Below are 20728 nucleotides of genomic sequence, written 5' to 3'. Positions count from 1 at the left end.
CTACAAGAAAGTAGTTCAAGTGTACAAAAGCTTGCACTGTTAGTGTGTCCCTATTTGTGCTGTAGTTTTATTTATTCATTTTATATATATTAATACATTTTATTCTTACTTTTTATTTGTGTATTTTTTGTTTCATAGTTGAAATGCATCAGACTTGAATAGTTGGAAGGCATGGAAATATGGCGCCACCTTATGAATTATCGAAATATTACTATGATTTACTGTTGAGTAAATTAAATAAATGGGTTGTACTTGTATAGCGCTTTTCTACCTTCAAGGTACTCAAAGCGCTTTGACAGTAGATGTCCTGATGATTAGCCCGCAGACGGCGCCTGAAGTTGGTTGTATTTTCACTGGAGAAAATGGAGTTTAATAATGTGTCTTGTTGTGTACCGTGGCAAAGGTGAAGTGCGCCCGTATGTCTTCTCTTCTCTGTCTTCCGGCGGTAGAAGACAAATTGTATTGAGTTGTGTGACAACAGTACAGTCGTTTTCCTACTGAATACAAATCAAAACACTGCTTCTTACAAAGAGAGTAGTTCTGATCAGATCTCCTCTGTGATTTACTCCCGGCCCGTCCCCCATATGCAAATGTGATTGGATAGATTCCTAACTTGTCCCCACTGCCTGAAGACAAGATTAAATACAATTGGATTTCGTCTATGTCAACATTTTTTTTCCGTATTAATTCATTGACTAAATTGTCTATTAATTCCATCATTGTTTCAGTCAATTAGTTGTGAATGACGATAAATAAGATCTTGAGTCAACAAAATCAACACTGAGCTGAATCGAGGTGTACGTTCTCTGCTTCCGTGGTCCCTTCAGAGTTGGCGGTGCAGCAGCAGATGATGTGGGAACCATCCAAGGGAGCAAGTTTCTGTGGTCCTGAGACGGAGAAACACTCCAGTCCTGACTGCATCTCGGTGCCACATCAGAAGATCCAGAATCTCCATAACAACGGTAGGAGAACCAATCACTTCCTCTCAGCGACCTCCACTCACTTAAGTCGATTGCATATTCAGACTTGTTGCACGCTCCTTTTGCAAAGGAGACACATTCAGTCTGGCCCATGAATGCCTCGACTTGAGAATGTGTAGTACGAATTCATCTTGCCAAGGTCTTGCAGTGAAGTGCAGCCGAAGGAAATTTCTTGGATGTTGCAGCGACTATTCACCTTGAACAATCATCGATCCGAAATGAACACATGGTTTCGCTTATTGGCTGTACGAATCTTTCTCTCTTTAATGTCTTTGGTGTGCAGGGTTCCACAAACTCACCTTGGTCAACACGTGGTACGGTTCTCTGCGGCCTCTTTTCAATCCTGAAGAAAACATCAGCATGGTGCCAACCGTCACCGATGGAAGTCAGAGGTATTGGACGAGTGGACTTTAAAGTGGTTTGAATTTAGTAGTTCAGAGCAGGGTGTGGCCGAAATTTTTGCATTGGTGGCTGCATTGGGCTAATATATATATATATATATATATATATATATATATATATATATATATATATATATATATATATATATATATATCAATCAATCAATGTTTACTTATATAGCCCTAAATCACTAGTGTCTTTATATATATATATATATATATATATATATATATATATATATATATACAGTATATGTATATATATATATGTATATATATATGTATGTATATATGTATATATTTATATATATATATATATATATATATATATATATATATATATATATATATATATGTGTATATGTATATGTATATATATATATGTATATGTGTGTGTATAAAAATTTATTTGTATATACATCCATCCATCCATTTTCTACCGCTTATTCGCTTTTGGGGTTGCGGGGTCGCTGGTGCCTGTCTCAGCTACAATCGGGCGGAAGGTGGCGTACACCCTGGACAAATTCAAATAATAATACGAGTGTTTACCTGCATATTCTAGCGTGTCAAGAATTCTACCAGTTCAATGAATATAATGTCCAGCTATGTATATAACAGTGTTTATCGATGATTTCATACTTTAATTAATTCCAACATTATTATTTTATTTTTTAATAAACTAAACTTTCTTTATATTTTAAGTATAATTGATGTGTATTTCTAATCTTTTATATCAAGAGCCACATACTGAAAAGCCCTATAGCGCGGCATAGCTCGGTTGGTAGAGTGGCCGTGCCAGCAACTTAAGGGGTTGCAGGTTCGATTCCCGCTTCCGCCATCCTGGTCACTGCCGTTGTGTCCTTGGGCAAGGCACTCTACCCACCTGCTCCCAGTGCCACCCACACTGGTTTAAATGTAACTTAGATATTGGGTTTCACTATGTAAAGCACTTTGAGTCACTAGAGAAAAGCACTATAGAAATATAATTCACTTCACTAATTCACTATATGGGTATATTGTATATAAAAAAGAAATGCTAAAAACAGATATTACAAATATTTAAAGACAAAAAATTGTGTTATAGGTGACTAAATACATCATTATTTTTCTCATTACATTTAAATGTTTTGCTTTTTTTCTTAATGTTTGTACTTTTGTTGTTGTTTTTTGGATAGATATGTTAAAATACAGAACTTTTAAAATGTTTGCAGACACATTAAGTATATTTGCGCAAAGTATCATTATCAGATCGTATCGCCAATACCAGCCTGATTTTTATTTGGTATCTGGTCAGAAATAAAATCAGTGGTGTCGCACATCACTCGGGGATGTGTCTAAAGCAGGGCTCGGGAACCTTTTTGGCTGAGAGAGCCAAGAAGCCAAATATTTTAAAATGTATTTCCGTAAGAGCCATATAATATTTTTTAACACTGGACACAACTTAACGCGGGCATTTTTAAGTAAGATTAACATTTCTAGAGTACAATAGGTCTCTTATTCTTTGTAATAACATTGTTATTCTGAAGCTTACTGTGAAGGGGGCGTGGTCTGCAGCAAAGCGGGGTGTTGCCAGGATCGGCCTCAAAATCAGCGACAGGTGCGTAGATGGCCCACATGGGCCTTGTTAAATAATCACCTGTCGCTCTGTTATAAGCAGCAGCCAGGAGGAGAGACGGGGTTGGAGCTGGAGTCAGAGCGCGAGCAAGAACAAAAGACAATTGCTGGAAAGCAACTGAGAGACTTATTGAAAAATAAAACAATATTGTAACCCTGAAACAGGCTCTAATGTTGGTGCTTGGTGGTCTGAAGAACCCCCAGGAGGGCAAGCCCCACACTAACCATTAATAAATAAATAACTTCTTACCATTAACGCCATTTCTTGAACAGGTGCGGTAGAAAACGGATGGATGGATTAAAACTGCATGAGAATGTTTTATATTTTGAACATTATTTTTAACACTGTGATCCATCCATCCATTTCCTACCGCTTATTCCCTTTTGGGGTCGCGGGGGGCGCTGGCGCCTATCTCAGCTGTTGTTGTTTTTTTTTTTGTAACCAGCAAGCGCAGTACAGTTAGTAGAACAACTGTGTTTTTATTACTGTGTATTTGATAGGTGCTGTCTGAAATTCAACAATTTCTTTTATTTATATATATATAATAAAATAAATATATATAGCTAGAATTCACTTAAAGTCAAATATGTCATACATGTATATATATATATATATATATATATATATATATATATATATATATATATATATATATGGCTTCACGGTGGTAGAGGGGTTAGTGCGTCAACACGAAGCTAATGCAGTCCTGGGTTCAATCCCAGGCTCGGGATCTTTCTGTCTGGAGTTTGCATGTTCTCCCCGTGAATGCGTGGGTTCCCTCTGGGTACTCCGGCTTCCTCCCACCTCCAAAGACATGCACCTGGGGATAGGTTGATTGGCAACACTATATTGGCCCTAGTGTGTGAATGTGAGTGTGAATGTTGTCTGTCTATCTGTGTTGGCTCTGCGATGAGTTGGCGACTTGTTCAGGGTGTACCCCGCCTTCCGCCCGATTGTAGCCGAGAAAGGCGCCAGCGACCCCCGCGACCTCAAAAGGGAATAAGCGGTATAAAATGGATGGATGGATATATATATGAAATACTCGAGTTGGTGAATTATACGCCACCCCTCTTAACCACGCCCCCCGGCCCCAACCACGCCCCCAACCACACCTCCCGAAATCGGAGTTCTATTTTGGTTTCATCTGACCACATGACATTCTCCCAATCCTCTGCTATATCATCCATGTATCCATTTTGGTATAAACTCATCTTGTCGTGTTTGGAGAAAGAAGAATACTGAGTTGCATCCCAAGAACACCATACCTACTGTGAAGCATGGAGGTGGAAACATCATGCTTTGGGGCTTTTTTTCTGCTAAGGGGACAGGACGATTGATCCGTGTTAAGGAAAGAATGAATGGGGCCATGTATCGTGAGATTTTGAGACAAAAACTCCTTCCATCAGTGAGAACTTTGAATGGTTGACCAAATACTTATTTTCCACCATAATTTACAAATAAATTCTTAAAATTCCTACAATGTGAATTACTGTATTACTTTTTCACATTCTGTCTCTCACAGTTGAAGAGTACCTAAGATGAAAATTACAGACCTCTGTCATCATTTTAAGTGGGAGAACTTGCACAATCGGTGGCTGACTAAATACTTTTTTGCCCAACTGTAAATCAATTCTGACTTGAATCGTTAGGTTGCCAAAGATTCACAACCTGGTTGATGATGTACATGGGTTCCCTTGGGTTTCAGATATCTGGGTACTATCCTGGGCTCTTCGGTCATATCCACCACTGTTCTGGGTGACGATCAACCCGTCAGCACAGCGGTCCACTTTCATCTCCATCACAAAGTGCAGGTGAGAAGGATCTCTTTCCAACAGATTTACCTTTGACTCTTCGTATCAAATCCTGCTCCTAGAATCCTGCCGGGGCTGTGTACGACTCTGTGTGCGCCTTCTGGGACTTTACTCTCACGTAAGAGATATTTGGAGTTTTTACATTCCTGCCAGAGCTATCTTAGCTGCCACAATCCGAGATATTTAACTGTTTTCCGTTCTTTCCATTCCTGTGCGAACATGCGACTATCTGTTGTCTGCCTAGTCCTGAGGCGGGCGGCTGGTGGAATACCAAAGGGTGCAAGGTTGTTTCCAGACACTACGACCACACGGTGTGCTACTGCAACCACACCACCAACTTTGCATTGCTACTGCAAGTCTATGAAGCCCAGGTAGCGTCTGAGCCGTCTTCAGCAGTATGTAACGCTATTTACAGCTCATTGCGTGGGCGGGGTCTGTGGATTCGTTTTTTTGTGTTTCAGCCGAGTCCAGAAAACAAAAAAGCTCTGCAGGTGCTGACGTTCATTGGCTGTGGAGTGTCTCTGTGTGGCCTCCTCTTCACCTTCATCCTTTTCATTGTCGTGGGGTGAGTCACAAGCATCACAGAGTGCACCCTTCATAACGCTGACGGTGAAAGCACTTTTTTTTTTAAACTACCACGTTCACCTACGACAAAAAAATAACACATCATAGTTGGAGAGCATCTGAGAGGTGTTTTTGAAAAATGCTGAACATTGCTGTTGGATGTTCAGTTCCATTTTTCCGGACGATGCAAGGACTTGTTCACACTTTTGTCCATATGAGATCAATAGGCCATTTCCCGCCAAAAATTCAGGAACTTTGTGTTCCTGGTACCTCTAGTCCTGGGATCTATAGGTTCCTGTACAAGTGTGTGGTTTATGTTTCTATTACCTCTCACACATCAGGTATTTTATACCAATCAGACTGATGAGGTATGGAGAAACGGCTTATTATATTTAATCTACACTGATACCATGTCAATAAACAGACAATATGAGGTCAAACTTCCTGTACTAAAAAGTAAATAAATTAATTACAAAGCAATCATCCACAAAATGCACGATTTATGAAATAAACTGTAGCGACTGAATATAAAAAGTTAGACTTTTGTCCGGATTGTCCAACAGTGAGAAAGTCGTCCTCTGAGTAAATAATGAATTCATGAGGGTCAAGTGATACCGTTTGGTCCATTTCAGTTGTAAATAACAATATATAAATAATAACTGTCAGTGTTTATCTGTAAATAACAATCTATGAATAATAACTGTAAGTGTTTATCTGCAAACAACAATATATAAATAATACTTGTCTGTGTTTATCTGTAAATAACAATATGTATATAATATATGTCAGTGTTTGTCTGTAAAGAACAATATATGAGTGATAAATGTCAGTTTCATCTGTAAACAATATATAAATGAGAAGTGGCAGTGTTTGTCTTTAAATAAAAATATACATTATAAACAATAAATGTCAGAGTTTATCTGTAAAGACCAATATATAAATAGTAAATGTTACTGTTTATCTGTAAATAACAATATATGGATAATAAATGTCAGTGTTTATCTGTAAAGTAAATATATGGATAAAAACGTCAGTGTTTTCTGTAAATAACAATATGTAAATAATAAATATCAGTGTTGTCTGTAAATAACAATATATAAATAAAAAATGTCAGTGTTTATCTGTAAATAAAAATATATAAATAATACTTGTCAGTGTTTATCTGTAAATAAAAATATATAGATAATAAATGAAGTGTTTATCTGTAAATAATATATAGACAATAAATGTCATTGTTTATATGTGAATGAAAATATATAAATAATAAATGTCAGTGTTTATCTGTGAATGAAATTATATAGATAAAACACTTCAGTGCTTATCTGCAAATAACAATATATAGATAACAACTGTCAGTGTTTATCTGTAAATAACAATATATAAATAATACATGTCAGTCTTTATCTGTAAATAACAATAAATAAATAATAAATGTCAGTGGCATCTGTAAATAACAGTTTAAAAGTTATAAATGTCAGTGTTCCTCTCTAAATAACAATATATAAATGATAAGTGTCAGTGTTTGTCTCTAAATAACAATATACATTATAAATAATAAATGTCAGAGTTCATCTGTAAATAGCAATATACAAATAATAAATGTTAGTGTTTATCTGTAAATAACAATAAATGGATAATAAATGTCAGTGTTTATCTGTAAATTAAAATATACAGATAAAAACGTCAGTATTTATCTGTAAATAACAATATATAGATAATAGATGTCAGTGTTTTCTGTAAATAACAGTATGTAAATAACAAATGTCAGTGTTTATCTGTAAATAACAATAAATAAATAATAAATGTCAGTGTTCATCTGTAAATAACAAGATATGTTGTAATTTATGGGTTATATAGTTCATGCGTGATGGTCATTCCATAATTTGCATGCTAGATTTATTGCTGATAAATTAATCTATTATTATTTACAGCTAAAAAGAGTTAAAGTGAATTGATTTGATTTATACATGTATTTGATATTGATTATTTGAGAAACGCCGATACTGGATTGATTTGTTTTCTATTTTATAGCCTAACAAAGGGTTAACTAAAATACTACATGTTCCACAATGCATTGCGGCAAACCGGATGTAATGAAAGGAGCGGGAGCAGGTGCATTGTGGTTGATGAGACTGAGTTTACAAGCCTTCGGGTGATGAATGAATGACAGATAACAAGATATAAGGATCGTTTTGTACCGTTTGTATTCCCACATTTTTCTTATATAAAGTACAACTTTATTTACACATTTCGACGTCCTGTCCAATAGTTTGATCGTAGTTAATCTACAATATATAAATGATAAATGTCAGTGTTTGTCTCTAAATAACAATATACATTATAAATAATAAATGTCAGAGTTCATCTGTAAATAGCAATACACAAATAATAAATGTAAGTGTTTATCTGTTAATAACAATATATGGATAATAAATGTCAGTGTTTATCTGTAAATTAAAATATACAGATAAAAGCGTCAGTATTTATCTGTAAATAACAATGTATAGATAATAAATGTCAGTGTTTTCTGTAAATAACAATATGTAAATAACAAATGTCAGTGTTTATCTGTAAATAACAATATATAAATAATACATGTCTTCGTTTATCTGTAAGTAAAAATACATAGATAATACATTTAGTGTTTATCTGTAAATAATATACAGACGATAAATGTCAGTGTTTATATGTGAGTGAAAATATATAAATAATAAATGTAGTGTTTATCTGTAAATGATATTTAGACAATAAATAAATGTCTGTGTTTATATGTGAATGGAAATATGTAAATAATAAATGTCAGTGTTTATCTGTAAATTAAAATATATAGATAAAACACATCAGTGTTTATCTGCAAATAACAATATATAGATAATAACTGTCAGTGTTTATCTGTAAATAACAATACATAGATAATAACTGTTAGTGTAATCAGTCTAATTAAATAATATTGTGTAGCTCAACCTAATGGGCCAACTTAAATTATGTGTCCAGATTTGGCCACTGGACCTTGAGTTTGACACCAGTGAACTAAATAATGAATTACATGTAAACAATAATCAGTAAATGATCCAACACTACTCATGACATTCATGTTTCTCCTTGCGCAGGGTTCCCAAGTCGGATCGCACCACCGTCCACAAGAACCTGATTGTGGCTCTGGGAGCGGCGGAACTGTTGTTAATGTGCAGTGACTGGGCGTCTGCCAATGAGGTCAGAATAAATGTTGCTGCTGTGATTGAGTGAAGTGAAGTGAATTATATTTATATAGCGCTTTTCTCAAGTGACTCAAAGCGCTTTACATAGTGACACCCAATATCTAAGTTACATTTTAACCAGTGTGGGTGGCACTGGGAGCAGGTGGGTAAAGTGTCTTGCCCAAGGACACAACGGCAGTGACTAGGATGGCACAAGCGGGAATCGAACCTGCAACCCTCAAGTTGCTGGCACGGCCACTCTACCAACCGAGCTATGCCGGGGACGGCGTGGCGCAGTGGGAGAGTGGCCGTGCGCAACCCGAGGGTCCCTGGTTCAAATCCCACCTAGTACCTACCTCGTCACGTCCGTTGTTTACTTTACCCTTGCTCCTGATGGGTGCTGGTTGGCGCCTTGTATGGCAGCTCCCTCCATCAGTGTGTGAATGTGTGTGTGAATGGGTAAATGTGGAAGTAGTGTCAAAGCGCTTTGAGTACCTTGAAGGTAGAAAAGCGCTCTACAAGTACAAGCCATTTATTTATCATTTATTGAGGAAAAAGAATATTTTAAATTAGCTAAAATAGATGTCACTCGAAGCATGAACAGCCGTTTGGTTGCAGAGGGAGAACAAGTTTCTTGGACAGTTTGGGACACTTTTTGACCAGAAGTGACCCTAAAAGGATAGGGACCTGCCCCGTTTTACTGGACTATAGAGCGCACCAACTAAATGTCAAGAATTTGTTTTCCATATATTGGCTGCACCGGAGTATAAGCCATAGATATGTATGTTGTGGATAGACTTATTTACAGAGAAATATTCCGTAAACATTTATTTATATACCTTAATTGTTTCCAAACGGTGTCTGTAACAAAGCAGTAAAACGGCTGATCAAACAAAACAGAAGTCATCGTCATGGTCCCACTCGCTGCAGAAACTAGCTCTCCAATCAGCTAAACAGACTCAATAACTCCACGAATCCCGTTTTGGTGAATTTACTGAAACAATACAAAAGGAATGCCATTGTAAGTTAATAATAAATGTGTTTGCATATTAGCTAATGCTAACGACACTAGCATCATTACATCACGACAGCACATACAACTATGCATGAAAACACTCCTACAGACATAACACATGGGACGGTTTCATAAATAAGAATTGTTGTAGTTATATTGTAAAACTTACAGACGTGAATGAAAAATCCATGTGAGTTGAAACGCTACAGCGGGAATTCCCCTTTACCCAGTGAGTGAACTCGTCCAAAAGATGGCGCCACAGCACAAACAATAACAAGCCATTGAAGTGTTGAATGAAAACTTGTCGAAGAAAAATCCATAAACTAGCCGCACCGTTTTATAAGCCACAGAGTTCAAGGCGTAGGAAAAAAGTACCGAATGTACAGTAATGTGGGGGTGGGTGTGTGGCCTGCGGACCTGCAGTGAAGAGGGGTGTGCCAGGATTGGCTGCGAGATCAGTGACAGGTCCATAGATAGCCCACCTGGGCGCGTTTGTCTAATCACCTGTCGCTCTGTTAAACGCAGCAGTCGGGAAGGAGAGAGGGGTGGTAGATGGTGGATGACAAGCATGACCCAATCGAGAGAGAGACTGCAAAAACACATGTCTGAGAAGTACACCAAGGACAATTTATTGAAAAATAAAGACATGCACCTGGGGATAGGTTGATTGGCAACACTAAATTGGCCCTAGTGTGTGAATGTGAGTGTGAATGTTGTCTGTCTATCTGTGTTGGCCCTGCGATGAGGTGGCGACTTGTCCAGGGTGTACCCCGCCTTCCGCCCGATTGTAGCTGAGATAGGCGCCAGCGCCCCCCGCGACCCCAAAAAGTGGATAAGCGGTAGAAAATGGATGGATGGATAAATAATTGTTCAAAACCATGAAGGCAGCTGTCATGTCCCTTGTTGGTGTTCCGAAGAACCCGGTGGTGCAAGATTTCCACAAGTACTTTTACTGGAAACGCAACCCAAAAGGTTCCTAAAATACCCCAAAACAAATTGGTCAACCCCATTTTTCATTGGGACCATGTAGGTCATAGGTGTCAAACTCTGGCCCGCGGGCCAAATTTGGCCCGCCATGTAATTTCATTTGGCCCTTGAGACAATATCAAATTAACATTAGAGCTGGCCAGCTGGTATTATACAGCGGCACCAACTCTCTAACACCGCATTCACAGCTAATACTCATACTTGCCAACCCTCCCGATTTTCCTCGGGGACTCCCAAAGTTCAGTGCCCCTCAGGAAAATCTCCCGGGGCAACCATTCTCCTGAATTTCTCCCGATATCCCCCCGGACAACAATATTGGGGGCGTGCCTTAAAGGTACAGCCTTTAGCGTACTTGTCGTCACGTCTGCTTTTCCTCTATACATACAGCGTCCAAGTCACATAATATATGCGGCTTTTACACACAATTAAGTGAATGCAATGCATACTTAGTCAACAGCCATACAGGTCACACTAAGGGTGGCCGTATAAACAACTTTAACACTGTTACAAATATGTGCCACACTTTGAACCCAGACCAAACAAGAATGACAAACCCATTTCGGGGAGAACATCCGCACCGTAACACAACATAAACACAACGGAACAAATACCCGCAACTCCTTGCAGCACTAACTCTTCCAGGACTCTACAATATACACCCCCCCCCCCCCCCCCCCCCCGCTACCACCAAACCCCACCCTTCCAAACCCTGCCCCCTCAATTTTAAAATGTATTAGCCTGTAGAAAAAGTTATTGGTGATATTTACCTCAGAAGGCTGCAAATGGAAAAGAGGCATTTTTTACATTTTAATTTAAGTTGTATTTAATACAAAGTTGATTTGGCACTATTAAGTTATATAAGCTTTGCTTGTTCCATATTCGGTGTTAAAGCAAATCAGGGTAGCAAACTGAGCAATAATTAACATTGTATTCATTCACGTTCTCTTGCCACTACAAGGCTTTAATGTTTGATTCATTAATTATCGGTATTTTATTTTCAAATGTATTATTAGCCTGTGCAAAAAGTTTATTGTAATATTTACCTCAGAAGGCTGCAAATATTTGATATGCCATTGATATTTTTTTAATTATTATTATTACTTTTTGAAAGTCGATTTTGCATGTCACTATAAATTTCTATAAGCCTTGCTTGTTCAATATTCAGTGCAAAACTTGTTTGGGTCCCTATTAAAAGGTCAATTTATTCAACCTTGGCCCGCGGCTTTGTTCAGTTTTAAAATTTTGGCCCACTCTGTATTTGAGTTTGACACCCATGATATAGTTTCTTTTGGGACCTGCCCTGATCCTTCCAGGGCCCAAATGGGGTCAATGCGGACCTCAGGACTATTGAACTCACCCTGGATCAAAAAAATGTGGGAACAATGAACATTTTTGGCAGAAATTCCTAAAAAAGTACAGCGTCATATGAGATACTAGTGCAGTCCTTCTCAAATAGGAGGGGCGGACCCGGTGGGGGGGGCGCGGCGGTCTATCAGTATAGTGCAGTATTGACAAGCTGTGCTCGTTGTAGCCAACTTGGTTGTCAAAAGCTGATTTTATTCATCAATTTGGACAATAACGTGTTTATAGAACCCAGTGAATTGTACGATGAATAGATAAATATTACCAAGTAATAAGTAGAACCTCAATATAAATAAATAAATAAATGGGTTGTAATTGTATAGCGCTTTTCTACTTTCACGGTACTCAAAGCGCTTTGACATTACTTCCACATTTACCCATTCACACACACATTCACACACTGATGGAGGGAGCTGCCATGCAAGGCGCCAACCAGCACCCATCAGGAGCAAGGGTGAAGTGTCTTGCTCAGGACACAACAGATATGACGAGGTGGGATTTGAACCAGGGACCCTCGGGTTGCGCACGTCAACTCTCCCACTGCCACACGCCGTCCCTACATAGGAGTTTAATTGTCTCTCAAATCAACTTGGCCCATTAAAAGAAATAGATTCAAATTTAATCAGAGCTGGGCGCCCATTAAAAACGTTGGAATGTATTTTTTTTTTTTAAAAGAAAGAAAAACTTTTATATAATGAATATTGAATGAAATCAATACAATGTAATACAAGCAAGTAAGATGTTTTTTATGAAGTTATGTAACAAAGTACACTATTTGCTTTCTCCGTCAAACAAACCATCTGAAGCTTTTCCATATTTCCATGGATAAATGTTGAGATATGATTATAAAGGCCTACTGAAATTCGATTTTCTTATTTAAACAGGGATAACAGCTCCATCCTATGTGTCATACTTGATCATTTTGCGATATTGCCATATTTTTGCTGAAAGGATTTAGGAGAGAACATCCACGATAAAGTTCGCAACTTTTGGTGCTGATAAAAAAGCCTTGCCTTTACTGGAAGTCGCAGACGATGACGTCACAAAGGTGAGGGCTCCTCACGTCCTCACATTGTTTATAATGGGAGCCTCCAGCAGCAAAAGCTATTTGGACCGGGAAAACGACAATTTCCCCATTAATTTGAGCGAGGATGAAGGATTTGTGGATGATGATATTGATAGCGACACACTAGAAAAAAAATAAAAAAATAAATAAACTTAAAAAAGAAGCCGATTGGATAGGGACGAATTCAGATGTTTTTAGACACATTTACTAGGATAATTCTGGGAAATCCCTTATCTTTCTATTGTGTTGCTAGTGTTTTAGTGAGTTTAAATAGTACCTGATACTCGGAGGGGTGTGTCCACGGTCTTGAGGCTAGTCTCTGAGGGAAGTCGACGGTAGCTGCATGGACGGCGCAAGCTCAGCTGATCTCCGGTAAGAGGCGACTTTTTACCACAATTTTCTCACCGAAACCTGCCGGTTGACAAGTGCTCGGGAACCATGTTCGCTTGGCCGGGAACCATGTTCGCTTGGCCGCTCTGATCCATAGTAAAGCTTCACCTCCGGGAATTTTAAACAAGGAATCACCGTGTGTTTGTGTGGCGAAAGGCTAAGCTTCCCAACTCCATCTTTCTTTTTTGACTTCTCCAATATTAATTGAAGAAATTGCAAAGGATTCAGCAACATAGATGTCCAGAATACTGTTTAATTGCGCGATGAAAAGAGACGACTTTTAGCCGCAAATGGTGCTGTGCTATGTCCTGTACATTCCGTGACGTCACACGCATGCGTCATCATTCCGCGACGCTTAAAACAAGAAACTCCGCGGGAAATTTAAAACTGGAATTTAGTAAACTAAACCGTCCGTATTGGCATGTGTTGCAATGTTAATATTTCATCATTGATATATAAACTATCAGACTACGTGGTCGGTAGTAGTGGGTTTCAGTAGGCTACGCTCCCACTTAAAGCATAATTGATCTGAAAATACTCATTAGTTGAGGTCCTACTGTGTTTCAATCATCGTCATGACAGAAAAGAATTGAAAAGCACTGCAATTACTGTTTTCCAATAAAAGTATCAATCAATCAATCAATGTTTATTTATATAGCCCCAAATCACAAATGTCTCAAAGGACTGCACAAATCATTACGACTACGACATCCTCGAAAGAACCCACAAAAGGGCAAGGAAAACTCACACCCAGTGGGCAGGGAGAATTCACATCCAGTGGGACGCCAGTGACAATGCTGACTATGAGAAACCTTGGAGAGGACTTCAGATGTGGGCAACCCCCCCCTCAAGTAATCAATGTTTCTTTTCACTTTGGTTCCTGCAGGCCGCATGTTTTATGGTGACTGCGTTGCTCCATCTCTTCTTCATGGCTTCTTTCTCCTGGATGCTGGTTGAAGGCTTGCTGCTGTGGAGCAAAGTCGTGTCTGTCAATATCAGTGAGGACCGCAGAATGAAACTCTACTATGCCATTGGCTGGGGTAATAATGTCTAATCATGCATACTGTCTGCCCACCAGCCGTTAGAACACACTGAAAAATCAAAGCATGCGGGGGCCATTTTGATGTTTTCATTTTATATATATATATATATATATATATATATATATACATATATATACACATACAGGGTTTCCCACACATTCATTTATTTGTGGCGGCCCGCCACGAAAGAATTACAGCAGCCACAAATAAAAAAAAAATAATAATTTGTTGTTTTTTTGGTTTTTGACTCGCTCGACCGCTCATAAAAGCAATGGGACTCTGTCTGTGAATGGAGCTTGTAGTTACATATTATATAAATATGTATATAAATATGTGCATAAAGTGTTGTAATTGTATTCCAACTCCGCGTTCTTTTTGGTCATCGCAGCCGCTGCCACCCATATATATATATATATATATATATATATATATATTTATATACACACACGCATATATATACATACATGCATTCATATATACATGTGTATATATGTATATATATATATACAATTATGTTTGTGTGTGTGTGTGTGTGTATATATATATATATATATATATATATACATATATACATATATGTATATATATATGTATACATATACGTATATGTATGTATATACATGTGTATATATACATATATATATATATATATGTATGTGTGTGTGTGTGTGTGTGTGTGTGTAGGGGCATGATAAGGTGTCAGGGGGGGCATGAGAAAACAACACACATGTCTTCAGCTCGGTGGCATGTTGGTGCTGTTACCAGAAACTTAAAGAGTACTTTGTATGCATAAATAAATACATAAATATCAGGTTCTCAATTGTATTCAAACTGGGGCGGCATAGCTCGGTTGGTAGAGTGGCCGTGCCAGCAACTTGAGGGTTGCAGGTTCGATTCCCGCTTGTGCCATCCTAGTTACTGCCGTTGTGTCCTTGGGCAAGACACTTTACCCACCTGCTCCCAGTGCCACCCACACTGGTTTAAATGTAACTTAGTTATTGGGTGTCACTATGTAAAGCGCTTTGAGTCACATGAGAAAAGCGCTATATAAATATAATTCACTTCACTTATAGATTGGTTTGTACAGATAAATAAATGTCAGGTTCTCAATTGTATTTTAATATAGGGGGCGTGAACAAAGTGATATTCCCAAGGGTGGGCATGACAAAAAAAATATTTAAAAACACTGCACAGCTAAAATATGCATGCATACATGATATACAGATATCATTTAAAGTTTTATAATCATTCTTCTTATATTGTGGGTGGGAGGGCATGATAAGGTGTCGGGGGGGGGGGGGGGGGGGGGGGGGGCATGAGAAAACAATACACAGCTCGGTGGCATGTTGGTGCTGGTACCAGAAACTTAAAGAGTGGTTTTTGCGGATAAATATATTTTATATATTCAATATCTAAATATAGGGGGGCGTGAAAAAAAGTGATGTTCCCGAAGGGGGGCATGACCAAAACTAATTGAGCAGCTCTGCTTTAATGCAGCCTGAAGTAATCCTCAGCGTTTGTTCCCCATGTTGGCGTCTGCCACGGTGTCAAATGTGACGTGACATAATTGCGAGCTGAGAACAGAATGTCAAACAGCAATCAAGAACAAAATGAAGATGTTTCCCGGGTGCAGATGTGTCCCCCCGGAGACTAAATAGTCCCGCAGACCAAATATTCTAATCTCCACGCATCCAAGCAGTCAGCGTTCCACAGATATGTCTTGACAACGTGTAACTCCTGTCAACAAACTCATCGTGTCTGCTTTGTGAACTCTCACCGCAGGCCTGCCCATCCTGATCGTGGCGGTCACGCTGGCGGCCAGCGCCAACCAGTACAAGGCCGACGCCCACTGCTGGCTCAACCTGAAGACGGGCACCATCTGGTCTTTTGTCGGACCCGTCATCTTTGTCTTGGCGGTACGTCGTCCCTCCCGATATTTTTCATTTTCAAAACCAATACAATATACAACAGGGGTCACCAACCTTTTTGAAACCAAGAGCTACTTCTTGGGTACTGATTAATTCGAAGGGCTACCAGTTTGATACACACTTAAATAAATTGCTAGAAATAGCCAATTTGCTCAATTTACCTTTAATAAATAAATCTATATATATATAAAAAAATGGGTATTTCTGTCCGTCATTCCGTCGTACATTTTTTTTTCCTTTTCCGGAAGGTTTTTTGTAGAGAATAAATGATGAAAAAAAACAGTTAATTGAACGGTTTAAAAGAAGAGAAAACACAAAAAAATTAAAATTAAATTTTAAAACATAATTTATCTTTAATTCCAACTCTTTAAAATTCAAAATTCAAACGAAAAAAAGAAGAGAAAAACTAGCCAATTTGAATCATTTTGAAAAAATAAAAAAGAGAATTTATGGAACATCATTAGTAATTTATCCAGATTAAGATTAATTTTAGAATTTTGATGACATGTTTTAAATGGGGTAAAATACAATCTGCACTTTGTTAGAATATATGACAAATTGGACCAAGCTATATTTCTAACAAAGACAAATCATTATTTCTTCTAGATTTTCCAGAACAAAAATTTTAAAAGAAATTCAAAAGACTTTGAAATAACATTTTAATTTGATTCTACGGATTTTCTAGATTTGCCAGAATAATTTTTTTGAAATCTAATCATAAATTTGAAGAAATATTTCACAAATATTCTTTGTGGAAAAACAAGAAGCTAAAATGAAGAATTAAATTACAATGTATTTCTTATTCTTTACAATAAAAAAAATAACTTTATTTGAACATTGATTTAAATTGTCAGGAAAGAAGAGGAAGGCATTTAAAAGGTAAAAAGGTATGTGTTTAGAAATCCTAAAATAATTTTTAATGTTCTATTTTTTTCTCTAAAATTGTCTTTCTGAAAGTTATAAGAAGCAAAGTAAAAAAAATAAAATTAATTTATTTAAAGAAGTGAAGACCAAGTCTTTAAAATATTTTCTTGGATTTTCACATTCTATTTGAGTTTTGTCTCTCTTAGAATTAAAAATGTTGAGCAAAGTGAGACCAGCTTGCTAGTAAATAAAAAACAATTTAGAAAATAGAGGCAGCTCACTGGTAAGTGCTGCTATTTGAGCTATTTTTAGTACAGGCCCGCGGGCGACTCATCTGGTCCTTGCGGGCTACCTGGTCGGCGTTGGTGACCCCTGATATACAGTATTATATGTTTCTAACGTTCAGGGCTCCCCACAAGGGTCTTAGTTATAAAAATTATCAAAAATAAGTCATATATTTAAGAAAGTGTCAACACTTAAATCTCTAGATTAACTTCATATTTATCCGTTTTTACAAAGTTTGTGTTTTATGCCATTTTTGTCAAAGAAACCCATTTTTTGTGGCGCCAAGACAAAATATGCAAGATTTTCCCCAAAAACATTTTAAAAAGGGGATTTTTGAAGTGAAATATTTGGAGCCTTAAATACGTCAATAATTCATAACATTATTATTTTTTGAGGAATTACTTTTAAAGACAAAAATCCTACAAAAAATTCTGAGGGTCCAAAAGGGTCCCACTCATATATTTTTTATTATAAGTCATATATGGTTTTTTTTCTTTTCTTGCAGCACTTAAATACCTGATCTATCCATGGATTATACATTTTCATAACTCTATATGTGACTTTTTTCCTATGTTTTATGCCATATTTGTCAAAGAAAACTTATTTGTTTATATGCCAAACACACATTTTCTAAAGTGGAAAATTTGATGTGAAATAATTGGGTCCTCAAATAAGTCAATAATTCATAACAACATTGATTTTGATTAATTATTATTTTTTGAGCTTTGACAGTTTTATAGAAAACATCCAACTAAAATTATTGGGGATCCAAAAGGGTCCCACCATAAAAGTGTTAAATAAAAGTCAAACATTTGTCTTTTTTTTTTTCACTTTTAACACGTAAATCTCTGGATGAACTTCAGCTCTATCTATTGATCATAAGTTTTTATAACCTTTTTTTTAATTAATTTTTGTCCGTATTTGTTTATTGTATCCTCCTTACTATATATATATATATATATATATATATATATATATATATATATGTGTGTGTGTGTGTGTATATATATATGTATATATGTATATCCATCCATTTCCTACCGCTTATACCCTTTTGGGGTCGCAGGGGCGCTGGCGCCTATCTCAGCTACAATCGGGCGGAAGGCGGGGTACACCCTGGACAAGTTGCCAACTTATCGCAGGGCATATATATATATATATATATATATATAAATAAATATATATATATATATATATATATATATATATATATATATGGGAAAAATCGATTCGAATTTGAATCGCGATTCTCACGTTGTGCGATTCAAACTCGGTATATCCTTTTTTAAAAATCGTTTTTTTTTTTTTTTTAATCAATCCAACAAAACAACACACAGCAATACCGTAACAAAGCAAACCAATTCCAAAACCAAACCTGACCCAGCAACACTCTGAGCCAGAATAAACAGAGCAATTGTGAGGAGACACAAACACGGCACAGAACAAACCAAAAGTAGTGAAACAAAAAAGAATATTATCAACAACAGTATCAATATTAGTTATAATTTCAGCAAAGCAGTGATTAAAAATCCCTCATTGACATTATCATTAGACATTTATAAAAATAATTTAAAAAAAGAACAATAGTGTCACAGTGGCTTACACTTGCATCGCATCTCATAAGCTTGACAACACACTGGTTCCAATATTTTCACAAAGATAAAATAAGTAATATTTTTGGTTCGTTAAATAGTTAAAACAAATTTACATTATTGCAATCAGTTGATAAAACGTTTTTTTTAAATATCTACTACTCTGCTTGCATTTCAGCAGACTGGGGTAGATCCTGCTGAAATCCTATGTATTGAATGAATACAGAATCCTTTTGAATGAGAAAAAATAGTTTTTGAATCGAAAATCGTGGGACACCCAAAGATATTAGGGCTGGGCGATATATCGATATAAACGATATATCGTGAGTTTGTCTCTGTGGGATATAGAAAATGACCATATCGTAATATTCGAGGGTACATTCTCACGCAGTTGCTTTCAGCTGCGGGCATTATACTACAGGCGTTTCTCACTCCTTCTCGTCTCTCCTTCTCACATAGGCGTAAAACAAGCCCACCTTCTTACATACGTCACATACTGTCGTGCAGGTCGTGCAAGCGGAGCGGAGCTTGTGACAATACAAGAGAGAGAAGGTGCGAAACTGATCATAAATGGAGGAAAGACAATTAATGCCCCAAAAAAACAGCAGGGGGTTCATCATCTGGCGGTGGTTTGGCTTCAAGCGGGAAGATATTCAGCAGACAACAGCAATATGCAAAGTATGCAGCAGAAGTGTTACTACAAAAGGTAGCAGCACTACTAATTTGTTCTTTCATTTAAAAAGTCACCCACGAGAGAATGAAGACTATTTAATAAATACAGTTTTGGTCAATTGACTTAGTTGTGATTTCCCTCTCAGCATGAAAGTTTGAAAGTAGCATATATTAATGCAGTATGAAGAAGAATGTTTTAATGTAGACACATAGAATCATCATACTGCTGTGATTATATGCATCAAGTGTTCATTCAAGGCTAAGGAAAAATATTGAGATATACATCAAATATCGCAATATGGCATGAAAATATCACAATATTAATAAAAGCCAATATCGCCCATCCCTTATATATATATATATATATGTATATATATATATATATATATATATATATATATATATATATGAATGTATGTATGTGTATATATATATATATATATGAATGTATGTATGTGTATATATATATATATATATATGTATATATATATATATATATATATATATATATATATATATATACATATATATGTATGTACATATATATATATATATATATAATATATATAAATATATATATATATGAAAAACACACAGTATTCCATCTATCCATCCATTTTCTACCGCTTGTCCCGTTCGGGGTCACGGAGGTCGCTGGAGCCTATCTCAGCTGCATTCGGGCGGAAGGCGGCGTACACCTTGGACAAGTCTCTACCTCATAGCATGGCCAAACAATTAGACAGACATCATTCACATTCACATTCACACACTCGGGCCAATTTATTGTTGCCAATCAACCTATCCCCAGGTGCATGTTTTTGGCGGTGGGAGGAAGCCAGAGTACCCGTAGGGAACCCACTTCAGGTCAATATTCATTATTAATTTTTGGACAAGGATATTTTTAAAGAAAAAAAACATCCATCCATCCATCCATTTTTTACCGTTTATTCCCTTCG

At 36.9% G+C, this 20728-nt stretch overlaps 1 protein-coding gene across 1 annotated transcript in view; it reads left to right on the top strand.

Annotated features, from left to right (window-relative positions):
* The window catches only part of adgrd2 (adhesion G protein-coupled receptor D2), a 103855-nt gene that overhangs the window by 38732 nt on the left and 44395 nt on the right, over window positions 1-20728 (top strand). The window contains exons 8-16 of the mRNA XM_061917614.1: window positions 828-962; window positions 1264-1372; window positions 4702-4807; window positions 4870-4925; window positions 5052-5178; window positions 5269-5372; window positions 8482-8584; window positions 14275-14428; window positions 16214-16347. Of these exons, the coding sequence (XP_061773598.1) occupies window positions 828-962; window positions 1264-1372; window positions 4702-4807; window positions 4870-4925; window positions 5052-5178; window positions 5269-5372; window positions 8482-8584; window positions 14275-14428; window positions 16214-16347 (1028 nt within the window). The remainder of the gene's footprint in view (window positions 1-827; window positions 963-1263; window positions 1373-4701; window positions 4808-4869; window positions 4926-5051; window positions 5179-5268; window positions 5373-8481; window positions 8585-14274; window positions 14429-16213; window positions 16348-20728) is intronic.

The sequence above is a fragment of the Nerophis ophidion genome, linkage group LG01 (genome assembly GCF_033978795.1).
Source record: "Nerophis ophidion isolate RoL-2023_Sa linkage group LG01, RoL_Noph_v1.0, whole genome shotgun sequence".
In the NCBI taxonomy this organism is placed as follows: Eukaryota; Metazoa; Chordata; class Actinopteri; order Syngnathiformes; family Syngnathidae; genus Nerophis; species Nerophis ophidion.
The sequence above is the reverse complement of the archived record's forward strand: the minus strand, read 5'-3'. Positions and strand labels throughout refer to the sequence as shown.